General features: G+C 42.6%; 1 protein-coding gene across 5 annotated transcripts in view; it reads left to right on the forward strand.

Annotated features, from left to right (window-relative positions):
- DENND5B (DENN domain containing 5B) overlaps positions 1–20,940 on the forward strand; it is a gene marked incomplete at both ends in the record, with an annotated part of 113,053 nt that overhangs the window by 31,714 nt on the left and 60,399 nt on the right. For 4 of the 5 annotated variants that reach the window (XM_080631812.1, XM_080631810.1, XM_080631811.1 and 1 more), the window contains one exon: positions 15,958–16,023. The exons of the other annotated variant lie outside the window; for it this stretch is intronic. In XM_080631812.1, the coding sequence (XP_080487938.1) occupies positions 15,958–16,023 (66 nt within the window). The remainder of the gene's footprint in view (positions 1–15,957; positions 16,024–20,940) is intronic. 5 annotated transcript variants of the gene reach the window in all.

The following is a 20,940-nucleotide window of genomic DNA, read 5'->3' on the forward strand; positions in this document are numbered from 1 at the left end:
TTCTACCTCTTACACCACGTTAAAGTGGACCTTTGCTATTCCCTTAGAAAGAAGCTTGGTTTAACACCAGCACCACACAGCCACTGGCTCACTCTCCTCCAGAATGGTGGGGGGGAGAACTGGAAGAGTAAAAGTGAGAAAACTCATGGGTTGAGATAAAGACAGTTTAACAGGTAAACCAAAACAAGGAATTTGTTCACCACTTCCCATAGGAGTCAGGTGTTCACCCATCCCCAGGAAAGCAGGGCTCCATCACACATAGTGGTGACTTGGGAAGAGCTGTCACTCTGAATGTCCCTCCCTTCCTTCTTCTTCCCCAGCTTTATATGCTTGAGCATTATGTCATTTGGTCTGGGATGTCCCTGTGGTCAGTTGGGGTCAGCTGTCCTGGCTGTGTCTCCTCCTAGCCTCTTGTGCACCCCCAGCCTGCTCACTGGTGGGGTGGTGTGAGAGGCAGAAAAGGCCTTGACTCTGTAAGCACTGCTCAGCAGTAACTAAAGCATCCCTGTGTTATCAACACTGTTTGCGGCACAAATCCAGCGCAGCCCATACAAGCTACTATGAAGAAAATTTACTCTACCCCAGCCAAAACCAGCACAAAGTTAGAGCTGCACTTTGTGAGGGTACTATGCTTGTAAAATGCTTGAAGCTTGGTTGCTGGATCAGGCCATGCAGGGACTGGAAAATAGGCAAACTGGTGCTTAACTGTAGCTAACTTGGACAGAAGCTTTGTCTCTAGTGGCTGAGGGAGGAAACGTGATCTGAAGGAGAATCCTGCAGAGCTGGAGTTGCCAAAGGGATTTTCAGGTCAAAGGAGGAGTTACTTAACAAATCCATAACCCCCTAATCAGTGAGCAGCCAACCCTGCAAATGCCAGAAGACAGGCTTTTCATATATATAGAAGGAAAATCCTGTGGTGCTGTATCTACTTTTGGATATGGATTTAAAGTTTTTCACAGACCACAGAGCTCAGTGGTGATACTTTTCCATTAAATCTATTTTGTAAGAGCCTGAGTAATACCAGCCTTGCTGATGATTAGTTTGTGAAAGCAATTCACATGCAACTGTTGCCTCTGTGCATGTGCTGTCTCTGGGAAGATGATGGATTCTGTAATTTATGTCAAGAGAGCTGTGTGTCATTCTGAAAACAGAAGGGATGCTCCAGATCAAATCAATAGATCACTCCTGAGCAGGAAACCTTCCAAACAGCATTTTAACAAGAATCAAAGCTAATACTTGTATGCAGGTACTGACTGACAGCAGGCTGATAAAGACATCTTATTTTAGAAACTATCATAGCTTTGTTTCGATGCTCTTCATAACATCTCTGAGGTTGGTGAGTATCTTTTACGTGTGGAGAGCTATGTAAAAGTAGCCCAAGGTGCTCCGCAAAGAAGTGTATGTTTAAGTGATGATGGAAATTTCCCTTCATACTACACTAACAAACAAAAAGCATACCTTTAACCTCTTGCTATTCAGGCAGTTTCCACACCTATGCATAATACAGTTTTAGCCAAACCAGAAAACAGGCCAATGAGGAAGTTACAAGCACCTTGTCAAAAAATAACTTGGTTGTTTTTCTTCAGATCAAATCTTTCTCAACTCTCCCTTCTTTCCCTCTTTTTCTATCTCTAAACAAAGAACAGCAATCATCTAAATGAGTCATTATTTATACTGCTTCTCTCAGTCTTGATGCATCCTAATTTTACTTATGTTCTGAGGCCTGAACAGTATATTGTCAGTCATAACAGTTTTGCACCTAAAGGCTGTCTGTCCTTAAATATATGCAGAGTGATTTAGAAAGCACATTGAGTTTTGCTTTGGCACCAGCCTTGGAGATGCCTGTGTGCCTGATAAGCCTTATAGTGGTGCCCAATACAGTAATACAGGCATCTTAAGTTAGCTGGATAAATGCAGATTGATTCCAGTCTTTCGATATAGGAGAAAATTGAATCAGGAGGGAAAACTGTAGTGAAATTAGGGCTTGCTGCTTCCTTAAGGGCACTGGGGTTGGGGGGCTTATGGAGGCTCAAGGCTTCCCTCTTCCTAGTGCTGGAGGAAAAAGACATGGGAAAGAATATGCTCCAAGTATGCAATGTATCCCACTATCTCTCTGACTGTGGAAAAAGCCCTGAGGGCATTCTGCTTGTAATCTCCCCCTCCGGAATCATTTCTTTTTAAAAATCTAGCTCTTAACCTGGGCTGGGAGGTTCACTTTACACAAAGCTCACACTTATTATACCATGGCTTATTCAAGCCCAGGCAGTGAGGCCTGACCAAGTCACATCTCACACCTTCAGAGCCAGGTTGGCATCACTGGCTTTTAGGATTTGCTCTGTCCTTCTGTCTCATGCTGGGCTAATTTAGCCTCATCTTGGTAAACAAGGAAAGGGTCCTTACTCAACAGATTTGAGCTGGAGTGACTGCAGCTGTCGTCTGGTCTGTGTGCAAACCAATTTTGTTCATTCCCTTGCCTGGCAGGAAGCCTGCACCAGAATTGTGTTGAGACTAATCGGCATTAAACTAATGTCAGGAGGGCTGTGGCGAGCTGCCCTGTAGCAAGGCAAGAGCAACAAGGCTGTTCAGGAGGGATTAGTGTAAGTCCTGCCTGGGATGCAGCTGTGCTAGGAAAGGCACCAAAAAGGTAGGGAGTATTTTTCTTGGGCCTTGTTGTGAAATTCCCTAGACAACTGCCAAAAAAGTAGCTTCCCAGTGAGCAATCTGTATTGTTTACTATATGTGACCATAAATATGAAAGCCAGGAGGGAGAAGGTGCAGTGCCTGTGGAGCTGTAATATCCAGGAGATACAACTGGTGCTCTTGAGCATGCTGGGCTTTCCTCTTCTGGAGGGGCAAGGTGGTGAATGAGTAAGTTCAGTGTGTGGTCTCCAGCCAAAAGATGATGTTAGTGGTGCTGCTGCTAGTCTTATATTATACCATAATAGATGTGTTAGTACTAAACAACGTGAAGGCTGGGAGGTGGAAATATTTCTGAGAGAAGGCCTGAGGCTTGGCAAGGGATGATTCATAGATCTTAATGCCTCACAATCTCTGTTTTCCTGGTTGGTATTTACACTGCAGGTTCAAGGGTGCCTCCTGGTTTGCACTGAAAGCATTAAATCAGAGAGATCCCAACTTAGGCTTTTTGCTCCTGAGATGCTGAAATGTTGATGTCTCACTTTGCTCTCCCCTCTCTAGAGTTATTGAATTGTCTTTGCAGCTTTTCTTCTCAAGAATTATTTTTGTCTTGCTCTGAGCACCATGATGTGGCTTTGAAGTCAGCCCTGCTTTGAATAGGGACCAAATTACCTCCAGAGGTCCTTTCCAACCTGATTTTCTTCTGATCCCCTCAATCCTGATTCCCCTGCTTTCATAGGTACATGTTTTGGATGATCCTATACCTAAAATTCTCCAGCTTCTTTGACTTTGTTAGGGGCTCATATGTTTGTGTATCGGCTCAGCATTAGTCATCCGTTCTCTGACTGTAAGTATTACACTTCATTGTATAACCACATAAAATGGGTATGCTCTTGTGTTATCCACAGCAGGCACAGCTATGATCTAAATGCCTTTTAAGGCCTTCTAAACCTTTAGGTAAATCTGCTCTGCCTAAATTTATACATCAAAACTGTTTTCTTGTGCAAAGCTAAGCCCAAATGAACTTTTGAACCATGTCCCTGCCACATGTTAAGTGTGTTTTTGTTGTTTAGGCAGCTCATTTAGGGGGAGCAAGCAGACCTTCTGGTCTAAGATGCCCCAATTAATTATAAGCTACGCAACATAAGAAATCCTCCTTCTTAGGGAAAAATCATTAGCAACAAACCTGTCTGAGATGAGTGAACTGAGACCCAGGAGCAGTGCAGCTTTGAGTGCTCTCATCAGGAGAAAAATCCTTCAGGCTTTGGAGAAGAAGGGACCAAAGACCTCAGCTTTGCTTTGTGGTTACTCATATGTGAGATAGATAGCACCGGTGGGGATCTTGGTGAGACTCCAGCTGCTTTGGGTAAGAGGGTGTGACAAGATACAGCGCTGTGCTACCAAAGCTCATATAAAGCCTGAATGCCTGTCCATTGAGGTATCCTCAGGCGGTGTCTGATGGCAGGGAGCATTTAGTGAGTGTGAAGTTATTAATTAGGCAGAAGACTATTAGCTATCAGCACTGCTTTCTGAAACAGAAAGCTTTCCTGAAGGGAAGTGAAATGGCTTGGGGGATACTCTTAAGTGGGAGTAAAAGGTTACAATAAACAACCAAGCAAAAAAACCCACTGATTTTTTGAAAGCATGGTATCCAGCTAGGTACTAACAGAAATTAGTGGGATTTCAAAGAAGCCTCCAATGCACATCTTGACTAGCCTCTGAAATGGCCCCGCATGTGTGTGTCAAATACATGTGAACCTCTACAACTCTGGTGCATCTGATTTTTATTTTGTTTTTCCTTATGGTAGTGGTGTTTTGAGGGCTTTTTGCCTGTTCTAGGTGACAGAAACCTGGCTGTTGTGAGAAGGCAAATGGGAAGGGCTGGGCAGGATCGTGGTCCCTTGTCGCTCTCCCCTTTCTCACTGCAGGACTAACTAGACCATGGTGTGCTGAGCACGCCTCCTTTCAGGTTACTCCTTTTTCTTTCCCTTCTCATCTTCTAGCAATACCTTACCTGCCATATTCATGCTAATGATACATCTCATTCTTTCCCTGACAGGTGATTGAAAATAGCTGTTTAAATTGAGGGAGGGCCAGTAACAGAAACTAGATTTGCTGCAACCCAAGCCTTCTTTTCTATCTTTAAAGACTGGAAAAAGTAACATTTTTTCCTGAACAAGTTATTGCTTTTTCAGAGTCTCTCTTTTGGACTCTGGATCTTCAGAAATTACTTTCCCCAATGCAGTTGTTACACTTGGATTCCAGGGGGGGCCTGTTTTTCATGCTTAATCATAAGCTGTGTGGTCTGCTGATAGCCAGTGGCTTCAGGCTATTGCCCTGAAATTACCACCTCTTGCCATTTTTAATGCAAGAGGTTGTTTTTTTCTTAATTCAAGGCATTTGACAAGTTTGAGTCCCCTCCCTGGGGGAGCACAGATGGCAGCTAAAGGGATGCTGGAACAATTCCACTCCTACCTCGCTGATGGCAAACCGAGTTTCAAGAGAGAGCAATGAGACTCTGCAAATCTGTTCAAACAGATCCTGTGTCCCTGACAAACATGGAAGGGATCTGATGCCCCCTGTAATGCCTAGTGCTGTGGTCTGACATCTTATCTGCTTACCCATGCTCTCCTGCTTGGCTGTTATGTCCAGGGCTCCCCTCCTGTCCAGATCTTAGTTTCTTGCTCTTATGGAGCACATGTAATGTTAAACCAATCTTAGTGTTGTGGTGTTTTGTTTTTCTCCTCCCCCACAACCTTGTACACATCTCCAAATATCATTATTGTCTACTAAGAGGGGATTTTTGCATTTGGTGACCTTTTTGAAATTGTGAGAAGATGGGAGAGTTTCTATGGCATGAAAAGGTCGGCCTTACAGACCAGAAAGGCACCTTGATATTCTAGGCTTGAGGCTAGGAAGGAACTGTTAGCTAAAACAAGGCTGAAATGCTGTTGAGCCTGTCTGCTTGATGCCCCAGCTGGAATAGTCCTTTTTCACAGCACAGGTTTACCCTGCAGCATCTCCTGAGCAGGTCCTGGAGGAGCTGGAGCAGCCTGCAGTGCACTTCTGCCTCTTCTGCCTCAGGGCACCCTGTTCGAAGTACAGAGCTGCTGTGCTTGTCAGGGAATTAATTATTAATCTTTGAGGAGAAGGGCTCTTCAGGAAAATTCGACCTGGTGCAGCTCCTTTATCCATTTTAAGGATCATGTGTGGGTTTCAAGTTTTGTGTGTGTCCAGCTCACAGAGACCAGGGGTTTGAAGAAGGGACAGCTTGGACTTGAAACGTCTGCAGGCAAAGCTATTTCAAAGTTTGCAGTCTGACTCAGGAGTTTTTCTTTATGAACATAATGCTGGGAAAAGAAACTATGGTCAAAAGCTTTTCTTCTTAAAACTGTATAAATTGCATAAGATGTTTAAAAAAAAATACACACACATGCACATTTATAGAATCATAGAATGAACTAGGTAGGAAAAGACCTCTAAGACCATCAAGACCAACCGTTACCCTTGGACTGCCAAGGCCACCACTAAACTGCCTGAAGCCACTGAGGGCACCATCTACATGGTTTCTGAGCGCTCCCAGGGACGGTGATTCCACCACTGCCCTGCGTGGGCAGCCTGTGCCAATGCCTGAGCACCCTCCTTGTCTAGAAATTGTTCCTAATATCCAATCTGAACCACCTCTCGTGCAGCCTGAGGCTGTTTCCTCGTGTCCTGTCACTTGTTACTTGGGAGAAGAGACCAATCCCCACCCTCACTACAACCTCCTTTCAGGTAGTTGTAGAAAGTGATAAGGTCCTCCCTGAGTCTTCTCTTCTCCAGATCAAACACCCTCAGTTCCTTCAGCTGTTCCTCATAGGACTTACTCTCCAGACCCTTCATCACCTTTGCCCTTCTCTGGACCCGCTCCAGCTCCTCAATGTCCCTCTTGTAGTGAGGGGCCCGGAGCTGAACCCAGGATTCAATGTGCAGACTCACCAGTGGCCAGTACAGGGGGATGATCATTGCCCTGGCCTTGCTGCCAAGCTATTTCTGATACAAGCCAGGATGCTGGTGGCCTTTTTGGCTGTGTGGGCACAAGCTGGCTCATGTTCAGCTCCATCAATCAGCCCCCCCAGGTCCTTTTCTGTCGAGCAACTTCCCAACCACTTTTCCCCACACCTGTAGCGTGGCATGGGGCTGTTGTGGCTGAAATGCAGGACCCAGCACTTTGCCCTGTTGAAGCTCATACCATTGGCCACAGCCCATCCAGATCCCTCTGCAGAGCTTCCTATCCTCAGCTGATCAGTGCTCCCAGCCAATCTGCAGACTTACTGAGGGTGCCCTCAGTCCACTCATCCAGACTGACAATAAGGTCTTTAAGGTCCTTTCCAACTCAAACCATTCTATGATTTTGTGAAATAATCCATTGCACCTTTTTTTTTTTCTGTTGTAGCTACTGTGGTTAAAGCTGCAGAGCAGCTCAGGCAATTTTCTTCTCTCTTTTTCTCCTAATTGCTGGTGTAGATTGTTCCTAGAAGCCACTACAGAAGTTTTCTGCTGGGGATCTTTGCAAAGCTTTGTGTTATTTTGTGATTGGAATGCACTTCACTGTAGCTTGCTTACTGAACTACATTCACATAGAATACGCTGTTTCTCAAAAGGGTACCATTTCCAAAATATTAAGTAAAAGAAAGGTTAGGAAAAGGGAGAAACTGACCTTCTGTCAGGACAGAACATGTACTGAAATAAGTGCTTGTGCTTCTACAGGTCGACACAAGGTTGTGATTAAATGCGTTTTCAAAGCAGAAACTAAAAAGGCTCAGGAAACATAAGTTATTTCAGACGATGTTGATTTCATGGCTTCTTCAACATGCCCTGACAGTTCAGTGAGATGAAGCAATATTGTCGTTTGCCTACGAAAGTGCAAACCTCTGTCAGAAAGTCCACCTGGATGACTACTGAAGAGTCTCATGAGTCTGTGTGTTTTCGTTTAGGTAGGGCAAATGCACTTTGGTCTAAACTGGGAAAGGAGCTGTACCTGTACAGGGCTCAGGTTTTCCATTAAGTCACCTGCTCAAGATCTGTCCCTGTGGGCTGCATCAAAATCTACCATCTCTTTAGACATGGAGGAAGCGATGGAGAGGTGGGAAGGTGATGTGGGATAGAGCCATTGAAAGACTGTTACAAGTGCATCCTCTGTCCTCACTGCAAAGTCAAAAAGTGTTACTGCCCTGAATGAAACAGGGCTCAGTGCTACTCTGCAGCCTAAACCAGCTTTGTGGGAAAGCACCAGTATAAGAATGGGAGCAGGAAAGGTGAGGGGGGTACCTGGATAAACACTCCAAAGAGTTCAGGTCTCTGAGACAGATGCAAAGGGATGGTTCCTTGGGGAAGGATTAACTTGGGAAGAAGTTAACCATAAGCACCACAAGAGCGAACAGTTCCTCAGGCTGTTTATAAATTGATACTCTGATGGCACAAAATACAGATCCAGGTTGAAGTTTCAGATTTCTGTGTTAGAATTAGTCACATTCAGGCTGTCACACTGGTATAAACAGAATAAACCTTGCTGAATTCAAAGCGGGGGTAGAGTCCTACTTTAACAAGCAGGCTTTTTCAGAAGCAAAAGGAGTGCATTTTGGAAGCTTTGTTGTTTTGGCTCATAAATGAGCTCAGCTAGAAGTCTGAATGTTTTGTAATTATTTCATGACCCCAGAATTTGCAGCTGTAGGATGTATGTGAGTGCTCAGATTCCTTTAATCTCATGTACATACATAGTCTTTTTGATTTCAAAGAGGAATTCTGTTCCCCACATGCATTGCCTGTTGTGACAGCCCCATTGGACTAATTTCGCTGTATACACGTGAAGCCCTTGAAATATTCATTATGGTCTGTGGTAATCTAATATTAGTGAATCGTCTTACAGTCCTTTACAAGAAGGTCTGGTTTTCAGCTTGATAATAAAACTGCAGGCTTTATTTAAGCAAATATACTTGTGCCCAGCTAGCCTCTGCTTAGCTTATTGCTAACAGCTGTGTAACTGCTGAGATTTGCATCTTTTGTTGTCACAAATATTTATAGTTTTGGTCTTTCGTCTTGTGTGTTCTTCCTATGTAAGCGTCAGGAAAAAAATGTGCTTCCTTAATGTAAATATTTAATGCAGCGCACACAGACCTGTTAACCTTTGCATTCAGAAGGTATCCATCAGGAAGGCTCTCAGGGTGTTTGCATGTTGCAGAATAAATCACCAGAAACCTGCCAAAGCCTGAAGAGATATGCAAATGTCTGCGTCTCTTTAATCTGGCATGTGTGTATCCTGTCTGATTGGAGATGGGAATTCTAATCCCATGGGAGCCATGCAGAAACTCCTGATGCTACCGCAGAGCTGTGAGGAATTACGAGCCAGCTGGTGTCCATGTTTGAGGACTGTCTCTATTTCAGCTTGGGCCATTTTGTGAAGCTGGAAAGAGCCCCAGGTGCAGGGGACAGCTTTTAAACCTATAATGGAACGTTCCTGCTAGTCCCCTCACTTTGGGAAAAAGGGAACGTGCACATATATGTGGTTGTGAATACATTATACATGTGCTCTCACATTGAATAATGTTGCTTAGTTTAAGAGGGAATGTGAGCAGGGACTATTGAAACCTATCCTTATGCACCAGAAATGATGCTTTCCTGCCTTGATTTGAAAGAACAACTTTCTCCATGCAAAATGGTTATGCTCTTGTTCTCCGTAACATGATGTTCAAATTCAGCTGTCCCACACTGACACACCAAGACACCGTCATTTTGAGTTGTGCTGCTATACCCATACATTGTGTTAATTCTGTTTCCTTCTGCATGCGCTTCCCTGCATTTATTACACCTCCCAGACTTTAGTACACACACACAGACCATAAGTATTAAAGTATGTTCAGATATGGTGTGGTCTGTTCCTAATCCAGCCTTGATCTGCTCAGTATGAAATACACCATTTCTAATGTATGCTCAAACAGTTACTGAGGTTTCCGAAACAGCATGGTATGGTTTGCTTCATTACATGAAGCATTCTATTTAGCTCCATAAAATTCCCCTTTGTGCAAAAGGAAAGTGTAAAATACCGTACCATATCTCATGCAGAAAAAACAGGAGTTGTATGCAATGGCCAGGAGGGCTCTCGTGTCTGTTTAGGGGTGGCTCTAAATGCCTTGGTTTTGAAGTAGCCTCTCTGTAGTCAGTGACAACATGCTTATTTAAAAATCAGAGCAGCAATTACATGCCTTCTACCTATGTATCTTTATCATGCCAATCAACTTGGGACCCACGTACTAAAAGATCAGTGGATTAGTGTAAAGAGGAAACATTTGCTTAAATGCCAAGTAATTTTAGGGTTATTTAGACCTCTGTTCCCTGCTGCTTGTATGTCTCCTAGCAGGGTGCTAAAATAATAGACAAAATATGTGCTTTGGGTGAAAGTGGACTTCAGTCTTTTATACTCCTTTTGTGCATCGCTCCTCTTTCAGAGTCCCACTGGCTCTTTTCAGCCGTCTTTCAGGCCAGGAAATGTTCCCTTTTCCATTCTGTGGCTCTCCACAGACTTCTTACCTTTAGGGTTTAAAAGCATCCCTGAAACATGTATTGTTTTTACATGGGTATCCACTGCTCTACAGAGGGATTTTCAGTGAAGTGGCCATGGAAATTTATGGGGAGGTGGGATGAAACACTGCTTTTCGTTGCTGGGCTTTGACAAAGGAGAGACTTACAAGACACACAGCTCTTTGCACTGACCGCTTTTGGTTGTTTTGTGGGACTTCACCTGTGTTCTTTAAGAGATTAATGACACTGGAAGGTGTATCCCTGGGGTTTAAGGCTGGGTTGTTGGGAGAGGAGAAACTCCAAAATACACTGGAGAGTGTATCTGATATAGGCCTTGAAGTGGTATTTTGGGGGTAAAAAGGTTAGGACCGCACCTGCAGAATCACCTTCACTTCCAGACATCTGGGGGAACAAATGGGACAGGGGAAGAAAGGGTCTGAGGTGCAGGGGCATGTGTGAGCTGAACCCTGAGACAATTATTTTTCTGGGCTTCTCAATGGAGATCCACCTTTACAGAGATGTTTTGGCACCTAATACTCCCCAAGGATTTAAGGCTCTCCTTTTAAGAGAACTGAACTAAATCGAGAGGCATGGTAGAAATGCTGCTATGCTTTGAGGTTTCCATCTGGAGTCTATTTTGGATCCAGAAATCAGTATTGGTCCATGCCTTTATTTAAATCCTGACACTTTACCATGGCATGGTGATTGAGTCCTGGTTTCAGTTTTCTGTATTTTCAGTAGACTTGGAAACTGGCCACAAAATGGTCAGAAGTGACAAAGCATAAATCTGATTGTTTATGCTTTGCCTGTATTTAACTAGTCATGGTTTACTTAAGGTTTGCTTAAGCATAGAGAATATTTTTCATGTGGTTTAGATGTGCAATTACTGTGCACTGATGGCTTCTTAATGATCCCTTGTGTAAACTCACTGGCAGCAGCCTGTTCTTCAAACAGTTTCTAAATGCAGGTGGTGTTGATCAAGACATGTAGGTTCCTGCAAAGATGTTTGTGGCAGAAGAGGTATTTTAACTGAGTAGTTTCAAGATCTGATCCTTCTTTCAATATGATGGTATTTTTGCCTCATAATGCTTTTAGTTGACAAAACTTCATTGTTGTTTTTTTTTTCCAAACCTAATCAGAACTGCATCATACAGTATGTTGTATAAATGTCTTGTGCCTCCAGTGGCCAGTTTGCCCACAGTAGAACCGTTTGCAGCAATATGCTGGTCTCCAATTATTGTAGTACAGTTGGGCTGAAACAGCTGAGAGCAATCTCCAGATTGAAATGGTTCCTTGGGTAGCTCTTAAGTGGCAGTATCAGTTATAAGTACCAATACTGCTGTGTGGGCAGTGGGTACTTGCCTGCCTGCATCTTCATTCCTGCTCACCACCCTTCTCCATCTGGGAGCTCTGGTAACTTCCAGCCTTGTCTGTGGCTTCTTGTGGCTTTTCAGCATGCAGAAAGCTTTTGTCCTTTCTTCTTCTGAAAGGATTCAGTTGTTGAAAACTGGCAGAAGAGGGGCTCTTGGAGACCATCATAAGGACAATTCTTTATTGGCAGCAGCTTAAACAGCAGTTTCTCAAAAAAACCCTAGACAAAATCAGTTTGTGCTACACAAGGGAGTGTTTCTGCTTTGTGCCGATAAAAGAGCTTTCCTGACTACAAGAAGCAGAGTTCTTTCTTTGCCAGCCCCTTTTCCCATCAAAACCACATATAACTAAGTTTTCATGCAGCCTTTGATAAACAAGCATTGCCTTGCTGAAACCCTTTGCTTGTAAAGGGTATGCAAAAAAAGTAACTTGGTACAGTGAGGAGCTACTTCAGGGTCCACCCTCTCTAAAACCACCTCTTGCCCCACTGATAACACCAGTTGTTTAAACTTCACAGGTGTGGGCTGGCTCTTCAAGAAGTGTGAAGATGCTGTTTGTGCTCAGGGTGTTTCAAGTAGCCAGCTTCAGTGCCACTGTTGGGTTGTGTGAATTGTGCTGTTTGAAGAAGAGCCACCTTCTGAACTGGGGATAGCTTCCTTCTGGTCATCACAGCCTGTGCTCCTAGGGAGTGCCCATTAAAAACCAGTCACAGTCCTTGGGACCCTCCTTGTGGCTCAGCACCGAGGAACAGCTCTTGGGGACACCGGAAAGCAAGGATTTCCCTTAAAGCAGAGGAGTCTATTGCCCAGTGCGACAGCTAGGTTCAGGGAGCTGAGGCCTTAAGCTTGTGCAAGATGGGTAAAAAGAAAGCTGCTAAAGAGCAGAACCCTAAATCAGGCACAGCTGACTATTCAAGCTGCAGCAGGGGCATCTTTGTGCTCTGTTTATGTCAAAGTTGATTAGTGCTGAAAATGGCCCAGGCCAAATGAAGCTTCTTTCTTTTCTTGTACTGATTTGCAGGCAGAGCTTAATTAGGGTGGCAGAAGGTGTTATCAGTGAGTGTATTCACACTCTGCTGTGATATAAACATAGCTTTGATGAAACTGCTTCTAACTTCATGTAACAAAACACCTGAAACTTGCCATCCTTGTGTGTCAAGGGAAGCTGATATTGGTTCATGATGTTATGTGCATTGCAGAGTGGTTTAAAAAAATCTATCTTAACATAGCCCCATTTAAAAGATAACTGAATACACTGTAATTATAAAACCCCAAAGCAAAATTTACTGAAAAATTCCCCTTTCTTTCCTGCATTCTTGCACACAAACCTAAAGACCAGTAGTACAGGGATTTTTAGGATGACATGTTCTGGTTGTTTGTGGTTTGTTTTGTTGGGGTTTTTCTTTACTCATCTCCAGAAATACCAACGGTAATAAAGCAGATCTTGGGACAGGACTGTTGTACTACCTCTGTCCCAGAGGAGTAGAGGACAAAACTTGCTTTAAGGTATATTTGAATTGAAAATGATGTTTGTGAGTGCCTGTTTCCAAAACCAGTCTGAGAATGCAGCATCATGTTTTAACACAGAAATTTGGCACATTTGAATTAGATCCTGCTCTTGTAAATGAGTAGAAAACATAAGTATGAAAGGGATCCTGTGCAGAAGGCATGACTGGATACCTCATTCCGTGTTCAGTCCGTGTTCATGCTTTGGCATCCTGCTGTGTTTAAGAACCTGACCTGATGTCTTGCTCTTGCTTGAACACTTTAAACACTGCCAAGGTTAATGTTCCTCTGGGAACTGAGAGATGGATTTCAAACCCTTCAGTTCCATGTGGTTATGTATGTTGCTCGTTTTCTATGTAACTAACCAAAAGGTTGTCAGTCAATCTAAGAAGAATGATGTATGAAACTTAAATTTAAATGAACTTTTAATTATTGTTTGGACTGTTTTCTCCATTGTAAAAATGCTTTTTTGTTCCATATCAAGTATTCAAAATGAATAGCAGATTTGTGTATAAAGTGCTATAAGAAATAAAATGTTCCACTTCCTGTATATAAACAGGATAGACCAAGGAGCTCTGGGACATGCTTTCTGTATACCACCTAGTAGTGGTTTAGGAGCTCATGCTTGGAAAGACTGCATGGCAGCACGAACGGAATAAGTGAATTCCACACACCCTGATTTCTAGAGAAAATAAAGGTCCAAGGCATAAAAAATTCCCTATAAGTATAGGTCCAGTTTTATACCAGTTCCACTGTTTCCTGCTGATAAATTCCAGCCTTTGCAAACAGACTCCAAGGTGATTGTGTAGGGGCACTGAACCTCGGATACCTGTTTATTAAACTCCTCCCACCACCACCACAAAAAGTCACCCAAACTGATGTAATTAAAGTCATGACTTTTAGGATTTGACAAGATTATGTTGCTATTTTATGTAAAAGGGATGGTGTAATTCTTACTTGTTTGCTAGTGTAATGGGGACTCTGTGGTCTGTTGGCAGCTGGGACTTGTGGCTATTTTGAGAAGCTGACATTGTTGGTGCTGTATAATGTTACTCTGTAGGCAGATAGTGAAGCATTTCATCAAGGTCAGAAGGAAGGGATCATGGCAAAATAAACTGCTCATGTTAGAGCCTTTTTCTCTTTATTTAGACTTGTGCAATATTCTTTTAGGTGAACAAATCTTTTTTAAAGGGTATTTGAAATACTGAGCCTTTCCTAAGTGTAATTCGTTTGTGGCAATAGTTGTATTCCATTGCAGTATATTTGTATGAAGAATTAGGCTGTACAACAGTGGTCATGGCTCTGCATTTATATCACTGTTGTCAATGATCTTCTTTCATTTGACTCCTTGTGCAGAAGTTTTTGCATACCTTCTGTGACTGGTTGGCCATATGATTGATGATGATAAATGGTCATAATACTGAAATGGGTAACAAAAGCAGAACCTGTGCCAGTGCATCTGGTTGTGCATCCCTTCATGAATTTTTCCATCTTTCCTTTTTGCTCTTCCTATTGCAGAGGTGCTGGCTAAGTCCATGGAGGCTCAGTGCCAAATTCACTTTGAATGATAATGTTGTAAAGGACTTTTGGGGAGAGCTGTGAGGGCAACCTGGCAAAGAGGCTTGTGACAGCAGTGTAGGCATGGGCCATTAGCAAAGGCAGTCTTGAGCTTTGGCAATTGTTTGTTTTGTTTCCTTTAATTTAAATATTTATGCAACTTTTAAGTTCAAACAGCTCCAAAGTAGAATGAAATAGCTTGAGACACCTGGACTAGGAAAACATCATCCTGCACATTGAAATGTGGGTTACCCTCAGGTGCCTCCTGAAGAAATGAGAAAACTATCCTAAAATACAAATTCTCTTCTAAAAATCTGTATTGAAAGCACTCCTATGCCCTCTCTTGAGGGCTGCTTTCCTGGGAAATACAGACTTGGCAGCATTTTCTGGATCCTCTGAACTGGTGCTTAAATTAACAGCTGAAGTAGGAGGTCGTGGTGGAAATACTCTGAATTTACACCTAGAAACTGAATGACCAGAGAGGTCAATGGTGTTGCAGCTATAACATATGCTTTGGGTTTATAAAAATAGATTTAACTTGAGAGGGATTGTGTAATGCTGCATTATAGAGTGCAAATGGGATTTTGTTTTTTGACAAAGGAATGCCATGGTGTCTGTGAAAACATTTTTGTTTTTCTGTAGGAGATGAGCAAACCAGTTGGAAGAAAACTCAGACGTGTTAGTAGGATGCTTTTCTGTTAAAAGTGCCTACTGGGGTAGCTGTTACTGGAAGAGATTAAAATTGTTCATCCAGGTTCTAAACAGAGTTCATTTATTCAAGTTTTAGTCTAAAAACAGCCTGTTACGAGACAGAAATGATGAATAGGACTATGAGGTAACTTCAGTAAGCCCGGAAAATGGCATGCAGTACAGCACTGAAAGTGTAGCGACACAGCCAACAGTGTGATACTAAGGAAAACTTCTTGTGTTTACACCAAAGTGTTCAACACCAGTTAAAGAACTGGTGTTTTTTCCCCCTGCGTTTCACAGGCTCTGGAATGGATCAATATATGAACAAAGATGTCTTTCATAATAGGGAAGCTGTATGGCAGCATGCTGTTTGAAGTAGCAGAATTTAATCTTGTTACTAATTTTGACAAGTATTTCTACAATGTCTGTCATTGCATTCAACACCTTTGTAGTAATATAGTCGTGAAGGGCTTTATTTATCACGTGGGTTTACTCTTTGCCAGTAGTGGGGGGGAAGAGAGGTTGCAAGGGGTATGTTTAATGTCTGCTTCACATTTCTTCCCTTCCCCAGTACATTTGTGTTATCTTTTCATTTTGTTCATACTTGCTTTTTTTTATCTCTGTTTCTTATGTTGTGTAGTCTTGTACAAATGGCTAGAAGCAGAACTCCATGGCAAGAGCTCAGATACTGCAGACAAAACTTCAGGTAAAGAGGGGTTAAGGACAAAACAATCACCAGGCCCTCTACTATCTCTTTGTTTTCGGTCTTCCAACTCCCCTTGAATCAAATTAAGGATCAGAGTTCAAAACTGAAACCAAAACTCCTGGACTTTTTCATTCTTTTACCTAATTTAAATCAATATCTGGTAATTTTTGTTCTGTTTCTTGAAGCTATCTTGGCAGATGTGCTTCCCCTTTCCAACAAAATGCCACTAGTGGTGTCAGGTGTATTAGTGGCTATATGATATGCTGGATCTTTGTGTGCTTGACAAAGACTGAACAATATCTTGTGTGAGGCTGTATTAAAGGATTCTTACCCAGAAATCCTACTTAGTTATGTGCATTTGTGAACAAAGGGAACTGGAAGGTCCAGCTTCACTGATTTCTGCTACAAAACCCCAAAGGTTCCTGACACCTCAAGGAAGCGTGTTTTGCAGTCTAGATTTAAATAGCAATGTTAGTGAGGCCCACACAGACATACACCAAGAAAAAGCCAAATCATTTAGATGTATTGAAAGGGTACACAACCACTATGGCTTCCTGCTTAAATATGATCCATCAGTTCCTTTACGTATTGACATGCAAGAGGTAGGTTAGACCCTGCTCTCTCCCTAACCCCCCCAAAAGCCGCCATACAGACAAATCACATCTTTAAATTTTGGAATGAAAACTGTTTGTCTGCCTTGTCCCAGTCCTCTCTTTCATATTATTTCCCTTCTTTGCTGTAAGGTTATGAGAATATGTGGCCACAAATACTACCTTGAACTCCAACTAGCCTGCCACTGCCACCTTGGTGTCCTGGTGAAGCCCAGAAAAAAAATAGCAGAGAACACTTTCTGCACTACTTAAACTAGACAGTTCCTCAACCTGACAACAGCGTAGTCGCTGCCCAGCCAAGCCTTGTTAGTCCTGTTCCCACTCAAACGCTGTGTATTACTTGATTCTCATGCAAGGTCATGCAGTTATCCCATCAGCTTAACCAAGTGCAGTCTGCAGGGAAAGAGCATTGCTGGATATGCTGAACACTTTTAATTAGAAATAGCTATCAAAGAGGCTGTCACCATGAGGTGCATAATTGTGCTCCCAGTACGCTCCTCTAAAGGAACAAAAGATATTTTTATTCCTGTAGTCACAAGCATTCCTCTCCACATTCCAGAGCTTGGAAGGAGCAACAGATAGCTCACATTCCCTGGACCAGAGGGTATGGGTATTGGTGCAGGATGCCTCTGCCTATTTGGAGCATATGCTTGTATGCCTCTATAGCTGTGATAAGTAGTTAAAATTTAAATATGATCACCCACATGAAAGCCATCGTGACTGACAACCTCACAACTGTAGCTGCATTTCCCTAGTAATTGTATCCTTCATCCAAAACACAGATCAGGCTTGTTTTTCTAATTCTGAGAAATCTTTTCATTTTGAAATGAAATTAGCACAGTTTTCTTGATCTAGCATCCATCCCCATTTGCTTTTAATTTGAAACTAAATCTCCCTTTAAAAATGAGTGCTTTGAAAGGGAAGGCACAAGTTGTTTCAAAGTTCTGTTACATAGGCTGTAGTGTCCAGTTGAGGTGGAACTTGAGTCTGACACTTTTTATTCAATTTTGAAAATTTTTATGCAAATTGAAAAGTACTTGAATGATTTTTTAATATTCTGAAGGTGAAAGGATTCCATTCAAAGTTTTTGATTTGCTTTTGAGAGGCAGCTTCCACAATGGGACATGCGAAGGTTGGCCACGCATCAAGTACAGTGTTTCTGTCTGTATTCATAGTACTGTTATCTGGCCATGAATATTTTAGAATACGGAATCAATTTGTGCTTGATACTCGCTTCATTTTTAATGTGCCTTGCTAGTCCTGTTTGGGAAGGTAGCAAGAAAGCACTTAAAAGCATATAGTAGATTTAATGGAAATTCGCTGTTTGCCTAGAATAACAGCTAAATAAATGTTCCTTGCCACCTGTGACTCAGCAGTTCATGGCTACCAAGGCTGAGAGCTGATAATATCAGGTACCCTTCAGTCCAGATCCCTTCCCTCATGTTTGCCAAGAAGTTTTTGCTCCCTATGGTTCTCCTCCAGCTGCTTGTCAGTGTGGAGCTGTCTGTCACAGTTCATATCTCTCATCTTATTATGGTGAGAGTTGGGCTGTTTCCTGCTAGTTTGGCTGAACGATGGCGTTTCACCCTGACATGCAGGCTGCTTTCTGTCATACCCTTCTACTTTTTCTTTCCTAAATTATGGATCTCCTCTAAAAGCTTGCCCTGCCTGACTTCCCAGGAGGCAACTTTGTATGGAGGGTGCCATGTTGTGTCCTTTCAAGCTAATGACCAATTGATTCACTCCAGTGTGGTTTCTTGGCTCTTCTCTTTTGTTTCATCATCACTGTTTGAGAAAATTATATTTTCTCTGTGTGTGTGTGTGTGTGTTAATTTATATACTTTTAAAAACCACTGGAGCAGTAAAATGCAAACCCTGCAGAGACTCTGCAAAGGTAAGTTCTTCGTGCCATTCACTTTTCTGGATAAAATGTATTCATGTTGTCAGCATTTTTACTGCTGGTTTTGGGAAGCTGGGTTTCTTAAAGCAATGCTAGTGCTTCATTAACAAAAGGTTTTAGCTGTGTTTGTTGTCGAAACAACTAGATTCGTATTTTCAGCAGTATACCAATTATTGGTTATTTCCAAAAGCCGATTGAAGGCCTCAGTTTTTCATGATTACAGTGGATTATTGGCAAATGCTCCTTGTTCTGCTCCACTAGTTCCAGATGCTGCCAGAGTGTTGCCTGTCAAAATGGAGGGATGCATTACAGGGAAAATGTGAGAGGAAGGATATTCAATAACAAGAATTGCAAGAAATCAAAGCCTTCCCTGCTGTTACATCTCCAGGAATGTAGTTTTTGGTCTAACTTGGACACAAGTACAACTTTCTCTACCAGATAAAGTTGTTAAGGGTTAATTAGTAATTGAGCCACCAAACTAGGGGAAGATAGTTTCCCACAGAGAAGCCTCCCAGCACCACTTCCCTAATGTCTCTGAGCACTCTGACATGCTTCCAGAGTCTGCCAGTGCCACTTTGATGCCAGAGGACAAGTTAAGGCAAGACAGCAGCTAGCACTATGCAGCAGCTGCCCTCTCTGCTCTACCACGAGCTTAAGCTGCGCTACCAGAACAGATAGGTAACACTGCCTGCACATACCCCTCCTCCTCTGGGTGCTTGTAGAAGTTATTTAGGAGAAAGCAGGTTTACTGTCCTACTCAATCTAAGCACACAGAGCCACATTGCCTGAAATGCCACATCTTAGGTGTGATGAAGGCAGGGCTCTCTTGAGCACACCCAGAGCACAGGGCAAAGCCTCCCTCAGTTTCTGTGATGCCTGTAAGTGAGCACAGGCATTATAAACAGTAAATGACGTGATTAATGTGCATTGCTGCTGCAGTCCCAATTACAGTTATGGGCTAATGCCAAGGTGATTAATCATTTAGTTGTTGACTGTCATCACTGGAATCTATTTTTCAAGCAAAAGGTGTTTTTACAACACCCATATGATGTAGGTCAAAAACTGGCCCCCACAGCACCTGTGAAGGGCTCAACCAGTGAACTGCAGCAGTGATGAGTGTCTCTGAACCTCACAAATTACCCAATTAGCATCCATCAGGTTACAGTAATGGTTCGTCACGATAAAGGAAACCTTTAAAAAAATTTGGACTCAAGCAATTACTCGCTGTTAGCGGTGGAGAACTTAATGAAATCATCCAGATGCTCTTCGAACATTTAATAGAAACATTCAAACAAATTTAGCATCAAATACCTGCCTTTCTGCTAATTCGCAGTTGTAAGGTAAACTCTGTCAGATGTGAGAAAGATTGAAGATCTAATTAGGAAGTAACCTCATGCATATTTATTTGATTATGCAAGCCCATTAATTACTGTTTGATATTAAGAATTAAAGATGTTGCCAGGTATCTTTAAGTGTATACCTGGAGAGAGAATTTTTGCTGGCTTTGCTTGTTGGGATTTTTATTTTGTGGTGGATGACATTATATCTTTCTCTCTAATGCCTCCACAAAGAACATCTGGACCAAAATCAGAGGTTGTTCTGCTGTCATGTTCTGCCAGAGTAATGATCTCTGGTGTTCTGTACTTCAGTCTGAGCTTTGTAATGGAGCATGGAGAAGATCTTTGTGGAGCTTGTGCTCTGGACTGCCATAGCAGCTAATAGCAAGCCTGGTCCAGCCTGGCAGATGTTATCAGCTAAACCCTGTCATGTCTTTTAATTTGGTCCAGTTTAGCTGATACCTCCCATTTTCTTTATTTCTATGATGCATCAGCTTTCGCTAGGTTCCTGGTTTTACCTTGACCAATTCCAGAAGCAGGCTGGATTCCCCTGTCAAAGCTCCTCACACAGAATCGTAGAATCACTTAGGTTGGAAAAGACCTTTAAAATCATCGAATCCAACTGTTAACCTAACACTGCCAAGTCCACCACTAAACCATGTCCCGGTGTGCCACATCTACACATCTTTTAAATTCCTCCAGGGATGGTAACTAAACCACTTCCCTGTTCCAATGCTTGACAACCCTTTTGGTGAAGAAATGTTTCCTAAAATTCAATTTAAACCTCCACTGGCACAACTTGAGATCATTTCTTCTTGTCCTATCACTTCTTACTTCAGAGAAGAGACCAATACCCACCTTGCTACAACCTCCTTTCAGCCAGTAAGGTATCCCCTGAGCCTCCTTTTCTCCAGGCTGAACAACCCCAGTTCCCTCAGCTGCTCCTCATCTTACCATTTCCGTTTATTCCTGCCCAGGAAATATGGCTGCAGCATTGCATCATCTCAGACTCGTTCTCCTACCAAGCAGAGAATATCCTTGCAGAAGCTTATTTACTTTTCTCCCCCAT

Source organism: Psittacula echo (genome assembly GCF_963264785.1).
Source record: "Psittacula echo genome assembly, chromosome: 1".
Lineage (NCBI taxonomy): Eukaryota > Metazoa > Chordata > Aves > Psittaciformes > Psittacidae > Psittacula > Psittacula echo.